The sequence below is a fragment of the Gymnogyps californianus genome, chromosome 16, assembly GCF_018139145.2.
Source record: "Gymnogyps californianus isolate 813 chromosome 16, ASM1813914v2, whole genome shotgun sequence".
NCBI lineage: Eukaryota > Metazoa > Chordata > Aves > Accipitriformes > Cathartidae > Gymnogyps > Gymnogyps californianus.
The window spans coordinates 5096735-5113821 of NC_059486.1; the positions used below are offsets into that span (position 1 = coordinate 5096735).

Genomic DNA, 17087 nt, shown 5'->3' on the forward strand with positions numbered 1-17087 from the left:
CATCTCCACCAGATTCACTGCTGGCAAGTCTTGTCAGCAACACCATTTGTTAGAAGGGTGCTGATAAGTATTTGGTTATATTTTAGGCTGGGAAAGTCTCATAATCCTCTCGGGGAAGCTCTTTTATGACATTGCCATTGCTTTTTCTGTGATGATGCACTAAATAGTTCTAATCCCATGTTTAACAAATGTTTGCAGCAAAACTCATGTAAATTCCTGTTGTTAGGTCAATTTCTCAGGATAGACAAGACTGCTAGAGAGGTTAATTATGAACCTTTCTTTCTAATATAATTAGTTATTGATTAATGTTTTATTTAAAAAAAAAAGAGAGAGCATTATGAAGAAACCAAAAAGAATCGTTTTCTTGTATCACAGGAAAATCTTGATAACTCAGGAAATAACTCCTAGTGGAGAATTCTAGGCTTCCTGACTTTTCTTTTTCCCCATTATTCTGCTCGTGACCTGCAATATAGATGTGAAACTGTTGACAAATGACTTTTCAGGAGGAACTGATCCAGATTAATCGAGGAAGAGAGTTTTGTTTTTGAAGGTCTCATATAATCATGCAACTTTTACAGCCAGACAACAACAGAGGGCAATAGATCTCTATGAAACATCACGTCTTCAGAAAGGTTTCCATTTGATGACACCGATGGCAATTTTGGCAGCTCTTTTCACTGCCTCACAGGGATCATTCAGACACTGCTGAAATGTATCTGTATGATCTAGGAGTGTCTTGCGGCCCTCTGGTAGCTCAGCCAGCATGGTGAGGGTTTTGATTGCACTCAGACGGGCTTTGCTGGTTTCCTCAGCAACCAACTTCAGTAAAGGTGGAATGGCTTCAGCACCTAGGGCTGAGAATCTTCCTGTAGAGAAATAAACTGGCTTTACAACATGTTATTACATACAATCAACGTGCTTTTGAATTGCTACTTTCTGCTCCCTGCCCAGCTACAGCTCTGAACACCCCAGAGGGTGCAGTGTGAAGAGGTAGGACATGCTTTTCTTTTGAAGACCGAAGCTAGCTGCCAGCTGCTTATTTTTTTTAAAAAAGATCTTTCTTCGTTAACTTTATCTGCCTTGCACATTATTATTTCATTTGCAACAACTTATCTAAGAATATATGAGGCACTGAATGATAGGATAAATTATTTGGGGGGGGGGGGGGGAGGTTTAGATGCCCTTAAGAACATCCTCCAGTCTTTTATTTTTAAAGACACTTCAAACACTGAGATCCACTCCTGTGTTCTCTTTGGAAGCCAGGGGGATGGTTGCAGAGGAGGACTGGAACACAACTGCTGTTATTAAGAGTCTTTTATGTCTAATTACTCATTCATCACACTGAAAATTTAGCAGTTAGTATTTTCAGTGTCATGTAAGTTACTCAGGAGAACTACAGACCTTATTAATACTCAGTCCTCTCCCAGTTGTGAGAGAGAAACTGCCTCTAACCACAAAAAAGTTTCCAGAAAGTAGTGCTCCTCTGTTGAGGACTGGTGATTCAGAGTAGCTTCAGGTATGTGGATCTCTGTGTGGTCTGGACTTGCACAGAAAATGTTCCCCCTCTGGAGCAGCACTCTGGAGGGAAATGACGCAGGTGGGGTAGATAAATAACTTCTTGACCTACTTCAGGTGAATGAAATGTGAAATATACTGTCCCCCCTAGACACTATGGGGGAGCAACAATAGTTGCTCAAGACAGATCTAAAGAAATGTCCTAACCTTATAGTTTCTTGAAGAGCTTTAACACTATCAGAAACTGAAGACTTGGGGGGGCAGGGGGAGCAAAAGTTTTGTTACTAAGTTGCCTTAGAATTGGATTTCCAGAAAGTATCCCAACAGAACTGCCTCTGTTTCTCACCCTGAGGTTTAACAGTAGCAAACATCAGTGCTCCTGTTGCACTAGCTTGGACTTCAGGATCTGTATCTTCCAACAGGCTCACCAGCACAGGAATAACTTCTTCACATACCATGGTTTTTCCCTCTGGATGAGTACTGTGCAGAAAAGATAGTTGAGTTGCTTTCTTGAACCGCGTCTGCTAACCATGCAGCTACCCACAGCTTCTCCCCATGCCTGGACCCCTGCAGCCCTCCTTCGTTTCATGACAACAGTGCTGACACAGTCCTCCTCTCTCTTCTCCATGGAGTCACAATGTTCTGACTGTGAGACAGATGGCAAGCACCGCTACCCAGCCACAAAGAGAAGAAAGGAGATGTCTGTTTGTGCCTGGTGTCTATTAAATCTACTTGCTGATACAGTACTGATGATATCATATTAACCTATGTGTGTGGGCTTAACAATTTTTTAGGCTATTTGTAGGCGATGTCTGGATTTTTTTTTTACTTTCTATGATACACCGGAGATTGATGGGCAGCAGCATGTAACAGGATGTAGGATTAAGTGTGCTGGTGGTCCTAATGGCAATTTAGTTAGCAGCTTGGCTCTTGAACCCTATACAGATCTTAAAATCTGCTAAGTTAGGGGTCTGCAATTAATTCTTCTCCCAGGTCAATTTTCCCTCTTTCTTTCCAGCCTCTCTAATGCGGGGAATATTTAACATGGCCCAGCTACTGCAGGGACCTAGAATGTAGCTGATGTCCATACTCTAGTTGCATTTCTGCTTTCTTTCCATGACTTATGTTATCAATACTCTCTTTTCCTATAAGACCTCGCTTTGTTATAGGACATTAGGAAGTGTTTTGCGCCAATTGGTATGTAAACTACATGATCTGCAGATCTTTTTAAACGAGACATCTGTTGAGCACTTTTATTATATTTTGTGATTGCAGGGCAGTAGACTTCAGTTGTTCCTTTCATCCAGTGTTTAATACACAAATTTAATATAAAGATTGCTTTTTCTGATCCACTGCTGACATATGTAGCAGCCTGTGTCAGAAAACTACTTCTGTCCTCAATCACATTGAAAGTTTCCCAGGGCCTTTAATTTTTTGAGAGAGCGCGGTTGTCCAAAACAATAAGGGAGCTTCTCCCTACCTCCATAGTGGCCAGAATCTTGTTTTCACATCATTTCTCATGCAAGAATTTTTTCTCAGCAGTGCTGTACCAGGAAGAAATCCTGATTTCACTGCCAATACTGGAGACAAATAGAAGGAGAAGGAATGACATTTCCTGACCAGCATCTGCTTTCTTGAGTGATTTATAGCAGCTATGATTTTTAGAAGTCTTCTACCTATGTGTGCATTCAGGCTGATATTGCTTTACGTGTGAAACGTGACAGCCTCAGTGTGTAGTGGAACACAACTGTAAACTAATGACATTCATTCACTCATGAAATTAGTATTTTCTTGGGCTTAAGTATTATAGACAGATTTCTTCTCCTTTACCCAATTTCTAACAGGACCCAAGCCGCTTTGCTTCTGATGGCCACTGATGAGTGTGTGAGCTTTTCCTTCAGGATAGTAATGGCACCGGTTGCTAGAGCTTCAGAAGCCTCCACACGCAGACAGTTGGAGAGTGTATCAAGGATTAGCTCCTGGATTTCATCCAACTCAGACTTCAATTTGAATACAAGTAAGGGAATCAAACCGGCATGCAGTATGCCAACAGCCCCTAAAGGAGGAGACAGAGAAGGAATATGGGTGAGGTGTGAGTGCATTTACTCTTTCTACCTGCACTTTGAATTTCTTAATAGGATCAAAGTACATATGGTAACTCATTTCCTTACACAGATGTGGGATTGAGAGATGGAAACTACTACAACATTGCTCTGTTCATAAATGCCATCTTAGCATTGCTTCCTCAGGGAGCTTCCTCGACAGTCCTGTAAAGACATCAGCCCAGGTAATAACCAAAATGGCAATTGCTCTGATGTTCCCGGTTTCCCCCGCTATAGTATTTCTCCCAAATTATTCTTGCTAAGAAAATACAGGAAATATATATACAAAAGTCACCTTATATCCAGCCTTTCTAACTGTTCTCAACATGAACAGATGCTAAGAGAGGCTGAGATGTGAGCCTTTAGAGTTAATACTTTGATTCTCCACTATGGTTTCTGTGGGGGAAGTCAAGGTTTTGGAAACTGTCAGCTTCCTCACACATTTCTTTGTGGTAATTCTGTCATGGGGAAAATTTAAATTTTGAGCTTTCCAGCAGTCAGTACTCTCTTGCACTATCTCCTGAAGGAAATAGCATCAAAGGTAGAAAGATCGTCATTTGCCCTGCAAGTGATGTCTTTGCTATGAGCAAGTGTCTGATTTGTACCATTTCTTACACTTTACCAAGTCAACACTGAAACAGCAATGCCATGGGAAAGCAGAAAGCAGAACGTACTGTCCACGAGTAACTATGTGAAAACAAAATTCTCCAGCTGTCTTGTTGCTAAGACTGATTCTTTGGTTGCTAAGAGAAATGTGGCTCCTTTCAAAGTGATTCATATATGGTTAGATAAGGAAGTTTTGTGGATAAGAGTCATCAAGGTATTTTCAAATGAATCTCCACAGTCAGGGGTAGAAGGACAAGTGGGAAAGAGATTTTATTGGCCCTTGGTAGTGTATGGAAGAAATCCCTCAACGTGACAATCAGGTGAAAAACATGATTCTAATCTAGAGGTTATTCTGTTGTACATATTTCTGAGGTTTTGCTGACATTGAATAACTCTTATGTTACTAGCTTATTAGGACCCACTTTACTAATGCAAAGAAACACCTAGGGGTGATATTATTACGGTTTTCACTACCTGTGCTACGTTTGGAGGTCAGTTGCTGTGAGAATTCAAATAAATAATAAGGAAAAACAGATTCAGACAATTCACTCTTGAAGGCTAACAACATTTTAGAAACAAGGATTTCTCCTTGTGCCAGAAAGGCAAAGCAGGAAAGGAAAGTGAAAAAATGTTATCTTTGAAGCTGTGGCTCTGTGTATCACTAGATGGGGGGGTTTGGCATTTTCACAGTAAAAAACCCAGACAACCCTATATTTATGTCCCCTGGAGGAACGAAAAGAAGAGAATTCTCAAGGTTCAGCTCCAGCGCATTCATACTGTGCCCATAGAAGGGTGTGATACAGGAAACCTGCACTATTGCTCTGGCAAAAGACTCTCTCGGAGAGGTCCCGGAGAAGGAGGCAAAGCGTGCACAGCTGACTCCATCACTCAGCATCAACTCCCTTGACAAGGATCACGGGTGTTTGGATTGTAGGTTATAGGTATAGAAGGGTTATGGGTGGGTTAGACAACAGTAAGGATATGGCTGGGAATACTCCATGCCTCATGGAGTCCCAGGCAGTAGGGAACCCACTAGCGAACTGCTCCCATGGAAGTACCTTAAAGCAGTCTCAGATGACTACAAATCATATCCAGAATTGGTTTAGCCACACTTCCCAATGGTCTTTAAAATAGCCTATGAAAGACAAGATTTTTCAAAGTCAACTTTTAAAACTTCTCCCACAGTTTTTCATGAAAAGAAACTATATGGTCTGCATGCATGAAATTGGGATACCCAGACTGCTCACACAGTCACCATGTACCCTTCTAAATTCTGGGATGCTGTGGAAATCAGTATAAAATCAAAATTTGGGAGGTACAGTTTCAAAGGAAGATTAATGAATTGGAAGTGATAGACTTATAAGCTGACATTCCCTGTAGCAAGCACCTATTTATTGTACAGTTGCTTTACCAGATGATCTGTGATACTTTGAACCAAAACCACATCTGGACTACTTGACCTTAAAATAATTTCATTCTGTCTAGATATGATAACACACTGAATGTAAATGTAAATAAGAGTAGCAAAGAACTGAAGTTTAAACTCCACACTCCTCCGGAGCCTTTGTGTAGCTTTAACTCACATTGATACCAATCTTCCTTGGGATAGTGTCACACCATAAGCATTTCATTGTATCATTTCATAAGCAAACACTTGTTCTTGCATAGAGCAGTCAGCATTTTGGCTTGAGCCAAGAGAAGCCATTGCTTGCTTTAATTTAACTTTCCATCTTTCTGTAACAACTGTTGCTATAGCATTCTGTCTACATTTCTCGTGCTGGTAGACATACTTTTTTCTTTCCCAGACTGGTTTCCATTACTATTTTTTGCACTTGCTTTCAAATACTTAATAGCCATTTTTTAACTCATCGTCTTCATTTCCATTTTTAGTTTCCTGCAATTCCCTCTTTTTCAGGACTTCCTTGCTAACTTATTTCAATTTTCTTGATCACTTTATCATCATATTGCCCGTAAGTACTATCAGCATTCAAGTTTCACTTCTTTGTGTCTGTGTCTTTCACTTATCTTCTAATATATTCAACCAATACATTCAACTAGACAGGACTGCTTTCATTGGCCCTTGAGTTTATTCCTTCCAGTTAATGTTTATTGACTTTCTTTGACTCAGTCATCCCTCATTCATTGCATTTGCACTTCATGTCTTCTTTTGGTGCTAGCCTTTACTATTGCGCTGCAGTCCTGAGTGCAAAATATACAACAAAGCCACTTTATGTCTTTCTGTTTCAATAAGCTGGCAAGGTAATGTACAGAGTATTGTTTAGGATAGCTTTTATTTTGTGGAGCCATTAAGTAGTATTTATTCTGTGGTCAGAAATCCCCATGTAGCTAGTGGGTGCTTATTTTGTATGAACACTCAGGCTGTTGTCATTTTTTTAAAAATACGTTTTATTTTACCAGGCCAGGTCTCTGTACCAAGAACTTTCTTATCTACTGTTTTTGTCAAGCTGTCCTATCTGAAATGCTATCATGCTACTAAAGGGAGCTTCCCAGATATAAATATAGAAACAAAGATGAATTGTTTGACCTTGTCAAAAGTCTCAATGTGGTGAAGAGAAAGAGGGTGGAGAGGAAAGGCCATCAACAACAACAAAAAGAGACTACCTAACATTGAGACTGAAATTTCCAGGTGGAAATTCGTCATGGTTTTCCCAAGGGAACCAAAGGGTGAAAGGTCTAGGGAGGTAAAAGGGAAAAGGGAGGAGACAAAATCAGTGGAAAGTTGTTTGAGAGTTACTTGTGAATTAGAGCAGTCTTAGATCCTTGCATCTTACTGAGCAAGCAATAGGAGGGGAAGGTAAGCTGGTGTTTCTAGGAGTCCTCTACGGAAAAATGCGGTGGCATCCTCAGGATCTTGATTTTTCATTAAAATACTGCCCTTTCAAAGGTGATTTATCTATTGCAGAGAGTGTTCTAGATACCCTGGGCATAGTGAAGTAGTAGGGAAAAATGTTTTCAAAATGCAAATAGTTGCATTTGCAGCTGCATAGTTAACATCATTATTGATCTGTTTTTCTGAGAACTTGTAATCTTCCCTTGGGCTGCTTTTTATCTGAGCACTCGCCTCTTCCTTCTTATAACCCTCTGGCCACTCTCATCCTCCCTTTCCTGACTCTTTTTTCAAACAGGCCCAAAGAGGAGTTGCCATTTATTCTGTTCTCTCAGTATGGCTGCGGGGCACGTAAACAAATTTTGTAGAAGACAAAGGAGTCATTTATAGTACATAACAGTGGTGTTTTGTTTTGGTTTTCAATTACATAAATCAATTAAATCACATTACAAATCCTCTTCCTTACAAATGTCAGTTTTCAACTCAAAGCCATTTAAATGTTTGTTTTTAGTACGAAGCATGTGCCTCACGCATGGCCACAAAGTGACCTACGGTGTAGTATAACATAGTAAAATAATATGTAAACACAGATTCTATATAATATAAATGTTTTGTTAACACCTCAGATGTCTCTTCATGATGTTCACACAACTATTTGAAATGCTTAGTAAGAGCATTTGTACTTAGGAAGAGGCACACAAGGAAAACAAAAGCAGAGCCAGACACAATCGGAAGGAAAAATGCTGCCTAGCATCAGGGTGTGCTATCAACACATCCAGTACTCAGTGGCTGTGAAATCCCAGGGTGGGAGCTCACTAACTGTGAGTAGCCAAACGATCCTGACAAAATTTCTAGACCTAGCAGCTCTCTTGCTAGGACTGCAATAGTTTAGCACCATTTGAGAGGTAACAAAGTGTTTATTAAACTAGTGAGTGCTAGCATATATTATATACATTTAAAAATGCAGTGCTTGTATAATGTTTCCTCTCTGAGTGACCACAGAAGATCCTTCCCCGGCACACCTTGCTTAATAACTCCTTGCTCACTACTGTTTAAATTGAAAAAAAAAATTATTCTTTAGATTCCCTGAGAAGATTTCTGAGTCACCAGTCACAAGAGCATAGTTTGAGAACCCTGTACCAGCTAATTTAACATTGAGATTCAGCGTTTTGAGTCTCAGTGCCTCCAGCATTAAGGCTGTGTCAGGGAGTAGATTAAATATAATACTACTATAAAACTGGGCTGAAATTTCTTTCTGGTAAGTTTGGAGCAGGAAGTAGACCACATTAAATGAAATAGAATTCACCTGCCTATGCTCCATCAGCTTTATCAAGTCTTCTAACTGAAGCGGAAAATTCTGTTGACACCTTTGAAAGTCAGAATGTTTTCCTCTTCTTTGCAACAATAATTCTCTGTCTTTCAATGATAATTTAACAGGAATAAACAGTAGTGTCCCAAAGGATGTCTATGCCTAGAGACAAAGAGTATCTCTTATCTTAAAGGACTGAGAGGTGGAAAGTCCCTGTTTAAATGAACCAAAGAGCTACTAGGATATTAAGAGAACTGAAGAAAACACTGCAGATATTGGTATCGGACTAGAAATAGCAAACAATTCTGTTTCAAACCATTTCAAATCTGTGCCTTGGCTAAATGCATTTATCTTATTTAGCAGGTATAAAATCCACAACCTCCATAGTAGCATCTGTCATATCCTCACTAAAAGTACAATAGCTGTAAACTTTATAAAAGCATTATGGAATCTGCTTTTGAAGCCGCTGAGAATTTATCCAATACTAAGGATTTCGGGATGTTATCTGAATGAAAGACATAATAGAAATTAAGGTTATAAAAATGTTAAAAAGTCAGCAGTACACTGGAGAAGCACATCATGCGGCTGCCTCTGGGGATCCTTTAAAAATTCAAAATGTTTCCAGCATTAACAAGGAACAGGAAAGATTGGTCTGATAAACAAGAGGTTCCTAATCCTCAGTAAAGAATGAAAGAGACTCCTGCATACCTTGGTTTTGTTTTGAGAAACTTTGCTTTAGCATGTGTGAAATTGTAATATCAAAGCATTGCTGCAAATAATTAACATAGAAATTACAACTAATACGTCTGCATTAGCTTCTCTATTATAATTTAGAAGTCCAAGAAACAGATGAACTTTTTCAAAAAACCTGTCATTTTGGTAGTAAATCAGACTGACTGTGACCTTCTGCTTGAAAGCAATGGGTTTAACCATCTAAATCATTTATGCCCTATGAAAAGAGAAGTAATATCTAAAGAACTTAAAAATTCTGGTCTACAGAATGTCTTTTATCACAGCGTCTCTAGAAACCCTGGGGATGAATTGGACAGAGTAGACTCGTGTTTCATATAGAGACAGTTTCCAACCTGGAAAATAAATCTTGGATTCTGTTTTTGTACAAGAATTATCTACAGGGTAAGATCAATAATTGACCAAGACAAGTACCCTGCTTCTGACTGATGGCAGTGTCAGATCCTTTAGTGTAAAATCACCAAAACCACTATGGTGGAAATATGCTCTCTGTTGTAGTAGTGCATAATCCATGAACTGTGGATTGCTGGTCATTCATACGGCATCAGAAGATAGTCTCCAAAATGAAAGCAACTTTTCCTTCTTTTAATAAAACTGTACTCATACATTATCATATACAAGAAAGCAAACAGTCAAAATGAAGGTGAAATAGAAGTAACAAAGTAACGCTGGCTTATACATTTTTTCCCTAGCTCTAATTGTTGATAGTCTGCTTGCACATTGAAGTATAAGCATTGATATCTTTTGCAAGTGTTTTTATTTTGCCCTTCAGAACTCTAGCTGCTTGCACCTCCCATATAATTAGTCATCTTAAAGTTTTCTAAATTTGTAACTTAACATATAGATACACTCATGATCATCCTATATACATACCTAATTGTGTGAATGCATGTGCATACGTATAACATGCATTCAACTGATCTTGCATGCATATTGGTCACACAAATGAGGAAATTTCTTGGCTTTTATTTCTCTGACAAAGCACCTTTCCTTTATTCAGAGAAAGTTTTACAAAAATCATAAAACTTAAAGACTGAAAATAACCCAGAGGTTTTTTTTTTTTTTTCTTGTTCTTTTGGATGAAGAAGGAAATGTCATCGTGAAATTTATTAATTTCCTCTACAGGGAAGACTTTGCCAAAATGCATGAAGGAAGGAAAACAATCTGACATACGTACTACTTGCGCCAAAGTCCTCAGATCAATTACTGTAGAGAAAATCAAAGCCTTGAGATAACTACTGCCAAAAAGCTGAGCCTCAGCCTCTGAGTTGCTACGCCACTTCGGATTTTCCAGGTCAAAATTTGTCCTTTTTTTCTGCTGGTCAGTAATGGAGACATGTAGCTATAAAATGAGACTAAAAGGGACCAGTGCAGCCCTTACTCATAAGAGACTCTGCTGATATTCTGCTTCCAGAAGTACCTGTTGTGAAAGACAGCATTCACGGAAAGCAGTGAATTTACTGTGCACAACACAGAGAATATGTTCAGAAGAGAACGTGTACTGGCACATTCACAAACACTAACTTAAATATTGGATTTCATACTCTATACCAAGCATGTACACCAAGAGTGTAGAAAGTGTTAACAATCACTATAGCAAGTTTCAGTCACAGAGAAATTGATACTGTAAGGTGAACACGACATTATCAGTTTGACAAATGGTCATATGACTATTACATTGTAGTAAATTTTAGAGATTCCTATGGAGAAAGGAGGTTTGCTCTGTCACAGAGGCTTGTTGTAAAGATGCATGAGAGAGAGCTCATTTCCTACACAGGTTATTGTCTGGCTGGACAGGGCAAAAGGAGTGGGTGGGAAGGAAAGAGGCAAAAAGTTGTTTAAAGTAATTCTTCAAGTCAGTTGAACAGTTGAGAAATTATTAAGAGCCAGTTTACCACCACATTCCCTTGGTGCTGTTGCTCCGCTGGTGGCTGTAGCTCACCAGCAAGAGTACTGTTCTCAGAGGGGAAGGCTGCAGGCTCTTAACCCTCCTGCCTGCTGCAGACCCAGGGCCTCTCCCTTGATTTCACAGGAGAGACGAAGAGGGAGGTGGGCTAGGCTGGAGGCTCGGCGGGATGAGGGAAGCTTCCTCTGTGGGAAGCTGTACGAGAGCTTCCTCAGAGCCGCGGATGAGTCTTGGTATTAATCATATTACTGTGGTGTCTAAAAATGCCTGACTGTTTGCAGAGATACCCTTCAGGGGACTGTGGCAATGTTTTACACTAATAAAAACAGTTTTAAACTTTTAAGTCCAACTGCCTTACAAGCCCTTAGTGTGCGAGAAATACACAATTGCAAGTTTTCTGTTTTCAGAACTTCTGCTGAGAGAATAGATTTTTTAAAAAATCTTTTCCTGTTTTGGGGCAGAAGGCCAAAGAATTAAAGCAGCATGAATGAAGTTCAAGAAATAGTTTTGTTAAATATCTTAAATTTCTATATCTGGAAGCTATATCTGTGCAACTGGAATTCTGCATTACAAAATGGCATTACATAGCAAAATGACCATTATAACATTTTGGTTATCTTTAATTCACTAGTTGCAAAAGGTGAATGTGAATCTCGCACGTGCTCAGACGTAAAAGAGCAGTCATTTTTTCAGTTTCGTTCCTTAGGAGAAATATATAATTAAGATGGTGAAAATACTCTCTGAACCTCTATAGTATAACTGAATCACAATCAATATGAAACAGAGGTATATGAAAGAGAAAGTTGCCTATGTAGGTTTGATTATACTACTGTCAAACAATAAATAAAAATGAGAGGCTTAAAGGAACAAAATGTCTAGAATTAATTATGTGTCAGATACTGAGGAATTTAATCTTGAAAATTAACATAAACTTGCTTTGAATATATGAATCATTGCACAGACTGAAAATTGAACAGACTGAAAGACTGCAAATAGTGGTAGAAGACAACAGGAGGACGTTAAAGGGAACATGAATTCAGTCTCACTGTGTAAGCACTTCTTTTTTACATTTTCTTCATTGTTAGAAGGGTGGGAGGTTTTTTTTTTTTGCTACTTTAAAAAATGACCTGATTGATAGAGATTTCAAAGAAGAAGAAACTGGAGAAATTGTAGTGTTGACAAATCCACTGCTTATATTTGCTGATCTGGCATGCTGGCAAAGCTGCAGTAAGTCAATTTTATCCTACAGTTCACACTGCTTACAGTGGTGCCAAGACGAACACAATTGAATGGTTAGAACTGATAAAACCTCTAGGAAAAAAAGAATACAGTACTATAGGCGGATGAAATCCTTTTCTGCTTCAGATGGTCTGGCTTGGCAATTTTGTTTGAAATGAGAGTAGAAGAAACACATCTTGATTAGAACCACAGGCCCAGATGGCTGCACGACATGAGTGCAGCTGTATGGAAAGGCAGACTGATTCTCCACTTTCCACTCAGACCTGCTACTTTGCAGATTCCACGTTTTCCATGGGAAGCCATGTTCTTAAGGAAAGCTACTTATATTACTCAATGAAAATTGCATTCTGTTCTGAATGAAGTTCTACAATAGTGCTTTTCAGTATGTGTTAGTCTATACATTTTATTTCCAGCAGTGAAAAATTCTTAAATCTTAATTGAATACAAGACTGCCAAAATATGGGCTGCTTTGAGGATGATTTGTTTTTTGAAGTGCCTCCCCAGTAGATGTTGCTCTTGGGTTGAGAGCCTTATTCCGCCAGTGAGCTGTAAATCACAGACGTTGGCTGAAAGGAGTCTATCACAAATAGGCACACGTCTTAACAGTATACGTATTTTCTGATTAGAGATGTATTCCTGAATGAGGCTCTCTAAGTGAGTGAATGAAGGTGTTCCTGCAAAAAGACCTTTTTTATCGTTTATTTGAAAAACGACTAGTGCAGTAGGACCCAAGCCACAACAACAGTGAAATGAACCTGTTACTTAACCTGGACTAAAATATTAGGTCTAGCTTCTGTAAACATGCCAAATTAAGCATAGGCACTTCAACAGTGCTACTAATGTGCTTATCTTTAAGAACATTATATACAGAGTATTCAAAACACTGTTAAGCAGAAACAGAGAATCATATTTGCAACTATTTCATCAGCCGATAGAAATTACTGCCATTTTAACATGCTTTTAAAAATAACATTGTTATAAGTAAGTCTGAAAACTACATTTATTGAAAGATTTGATAAAGTGTTTATCAATTTAATCAGTTTATGTTAGGTAAAGTCAGCATAATATGCTTTGCCCATTTCATTGATTCCATCACCCAGTTAGTAAGAAAGTGATTCAGATGGCTAAATGTAGGTTTCTAATGTCATTCTAGTATCTGAGGTATCGCTTGGGACTGTCAGGTATGACTTAAAACCTACAGCACACTTGGACATTTCTAGGGTGCAGCTGGAGGCCAGACGGGATACCTTTGAAAGCTGAAAATGGTCTTAGAGACATGTCTGGAGGCTGAATTGCTTCTTACATCATTTGTTACATCTTCCATTTGTTATTTGAATTGATCTTGTGCATGTCATTGACAGAGCAAAAACTTTTTAAAAAGAGTGGTAAATCACAAAAAAGAACAGTCACATTTACGCAATTTTCTATTAGTTTATCATTGATGTAGTCATAGACCAAACAGTCTTTTGTACAATTTTTCACCCCTCTGTCTAAAAACGCTTCACAAAAGAGGTAGTGATCAGTTATAACTAGCTAAAGCTACCACTTTGTATATCTACTTTGTACTTCATAAATGATCACCGGTTGGTAGATGGATATATGTAATATCTTTATTGTTTATGTAGATACAAACCAGGTGTACATTTATCTAAACTAATTACTTAGACCTGACTGCAGTATTCCAAATTTTTACAGAACTGCTCTGGCATCTAAAGTCCTTGTAGTAAAGCTACCTGAATGTCCCCAGCTCCTCTTCCATACCTTCCCAGAATTACCTTTGTGTCCTCAAACAAAATTTTCAGTCTTTTTTTTTTAAACTACCTATTTCTTATTCCTGTTAATCAGACACGACAAGGTAATAAAAGGGACAAATCATAGTGCCTGCTGAAATTGTAGCTACATCTCATGGTTCCTACATGAAGTAGAATTATCATGTGTATGTGAAATCTGATTATAACATTTTTTCTAAGTACCTCTTAAAAATGTATATAATTCTTTTGAGGCCCCAATTTGATACTTCTTCAACTGGCAAGAACATCAGTGACAAAACCAAAAATATTTGAAATCAATACATTTCTTCTTTTTGTTTGTTTGTTATTGCAAAAATTAAACAAAACCTAAATGCCTACCTGTATCCTCAAGTGGGAGAGACCTACTTTCAACTCACTGCTTCAATGAATATTTAATCGTTCTCACAAAGTGGAAAACCTTCAAACAGGAAGACTGGAGGAGGGAAGAGGGTATCCCAAGAGTAAGCAATAGCCTGTTGCTCAGACCACTTTACTAGGAGATCTGAAGCTGGTATTTTTTGTTTTAAAAGCTTTGGTTTCAAAAAATTCCTGGCCCTGTTTAATTGCTTCTTCTTGGGTGTAATTCCCAAAGAATCTATATATTTTGATCTCAAGTGATTTTGTCAGTTATTCACACTTCACAGATCTTTTGTTGTATACTTTACTAAATGATCCCCACTTTCTTTTTGGGTTAAAGTTTGAGGCGGTTTTGTTTTGTTTTGTTTTCCCCGTTCCTTTGCCCTTAATAGTGAAGAATGAGGAAAGAATACTTTAATTCGCTTTTTTTTTTTTTTAAAACATGATAATGCAGCCTTGAAGGACGGGTCCTTTACAAAGAACTACATTCCTTTATCTTATTTCATGGTATCTCTGTCTGCAGCTTTCTTCCCATGGAGGCTCCAAAGGAGTTGGGGTCCCTATATCCATCACAAAGCTTAGGATAAGTGGGGACTGCTATGTAAAGCTAACCGCACAGGAAAGCCAGCGTATCTTCCAGGGCTCCAGGCGAGCCTCCAAGCAGCTGTCCACCAGCTGCTGGATTTAATGCTTGTTTTTCTAAACTTGGCTTCAGTGGCAACTGCTGATTCAGCAGTTGAGCCAATGACTGTGAGCTGCAAATACAATAGGTACATAATAAAACCGTGAACGATGGTAAGGCACTTAACATTTTTAGGGTTTGGTTGTTTTTTTCTTTTTAAAATTTTTGTCTGTTGAAAAACTAGAGGAGTCCTTCTCTTTAGTTGATTGTGGTATTAGCTGTAACTCATTATCTGGTTTCACATTCTCAAATGTCTTCCATGATTTGACCCCATAGGAAGAGTTGACATTAAGTGAAACGCTCAGTTACTTGAAGGATGTGAGAAGAAGATAAAAGGGTGAAATCCTGGTAGAAAGTGAATTTTCATGCGAAACGATAAAGCCAAATGAGGTCAGGCTGATACCACCTCCTGGAAGGTGCATTCATGATTTTTTCCCCCACCATCTCACAGTCACTGGTACAAAGCAACAATATGCCAGATAGTTATAAATATCAGATCCCAGTCATCTGTACTTGATGCTATTTTAAACTCTTCCACGTGAGAAAAATGGTTAAAAATAAAAATACAGCCTTTTAATTGTTCTCTAAATGTTCTGTTCAGTTCTTCATGCTGAGAGAATCACAGACCCATCTATAAATATCTAACCCAGATCTACAATTGCTTGTTAAAAAGAGGGTGTTTGGTAGAAAATTGAATGAAATACAAAATGCCTTTTATTATATTTTTATTACAGACCAGATGTGGCCTCTCAATTTACCCTCTATCATTTGGAGATGTACATTCACCAAGAACATTGCATGTGTGCATATAAATATTTTGATGTTGTCATGGTATAACAAAGGGTAATTGATTAGAAAAATCCCTATGGGATTTTCCACTTAAAGGCACATTTCTGTTTTAGCACTATTGTCTTCAAACTAAACATGTATGAATGCATCTATTTTGATTGATCCCAAACAGAAAGCAACAGTAAACAGGCAAGGATTTGGCTTTTGGTCAATGAATAGCACTGGCAAGTTGAGTGACACTTGTGCAGTGAAGGGTTCCAGTAAGCTGCGTATTAGATGTTACACCTCAACAGTCAAATGCTACTCCCTTCAAATTAAAACCTGCTCTGATATGGGAAAAAGTGGTGACCTGCCTGACATGGAAGAGGGAGCAGGAATCCTGTCAGATCATCACGACTCTCTCAAATTACTGTTTGCTATTTCCAGGCAAAAAAAGTAATGCAAACTATTCACTTTCAATATGTATTTGTGTGTTGTCAATCTATCCATATACAAAGAACAACATTTAGAGTACTGAGCTAAAGAACTGTTTTTATATGCCATTTGACTTTAGCATTTAATCACCTGTATATGCTATTTTGAGACATATATTTCTCTTTAAATTCCTGTGGGAGCTTAGCTACAGGTAGTGCAATCAATGCATGCTGAAAGGCGCTCACTGAGAATTTCCGGATGCAGGACAAGGTGAGACTGAAGAAAACTTAGACATATGCGCTGATTTATTTTTCAGATGAGTTGCATTTTAACTTTGCTATTAATCAACAGCAAGCTCCCATACTGTGGTGTTGAAATAATAACACCTAAACTTCTCAGAGAAAGACCTGTTCCATTACTCGTGTACTGCATGCTCCTAATGCCTTCACTGACAAAATCTGATCTACGGTTAGATGCCTCCCTCAAAACTGCAAGAAAGAAAGCATTCTGTTATATCAATTGAAAATACCTAAAAGTGATGAAATCTGTAGAAAGCATGTGAACGACAGTCTTCCTACCCAGGATGATGGTAGTTGATGCTGTTATTTCTGCCAAAGTTGGTTAATGTGTGGAAGATGCTTTTTCTCACATATAAAGTACTATACTAAAGATACATGTAATGTGACAGTTTCTATAGTAACTACTTGTTCTTTATGGAATAGCGGATTAAACCTGTACACCTTGTTATTGTTCTTTTATCCTATTATCTAGACTACTCAG

The 17087-nt window shown here is 38.4% G+C and overlaps 1 protein-coding gene across 1 annotated transcript in view; it reads right to left on the minus strand.

Annotated features, from left to right (window-relative positions):
• Positions 1-624: 624 nt before the first annotated feature.
• RSPH14 (radial spoke head 14 homolog) overlaps positions 625-17087 on the minus strand; it is a 104368-nt gene continuing 87905 nt past the window's right edge. Inside the window, exons 4-6 of the mRNA XM_050906802.1 lie at positions 3346-3571; positions 1862-1995; positions 625-866 (exon numbers count right to left, since the gene is read on the minus strand). Coding sequence (XP_050762759.1) covers positions 625-866; positions 1862-1995; positions 3346-3571 — 602 coding nt within the window. The remainder of the gene's footprint in view (positions 867-1861; positions 1996-3345; positions 3572-17087) is intronic.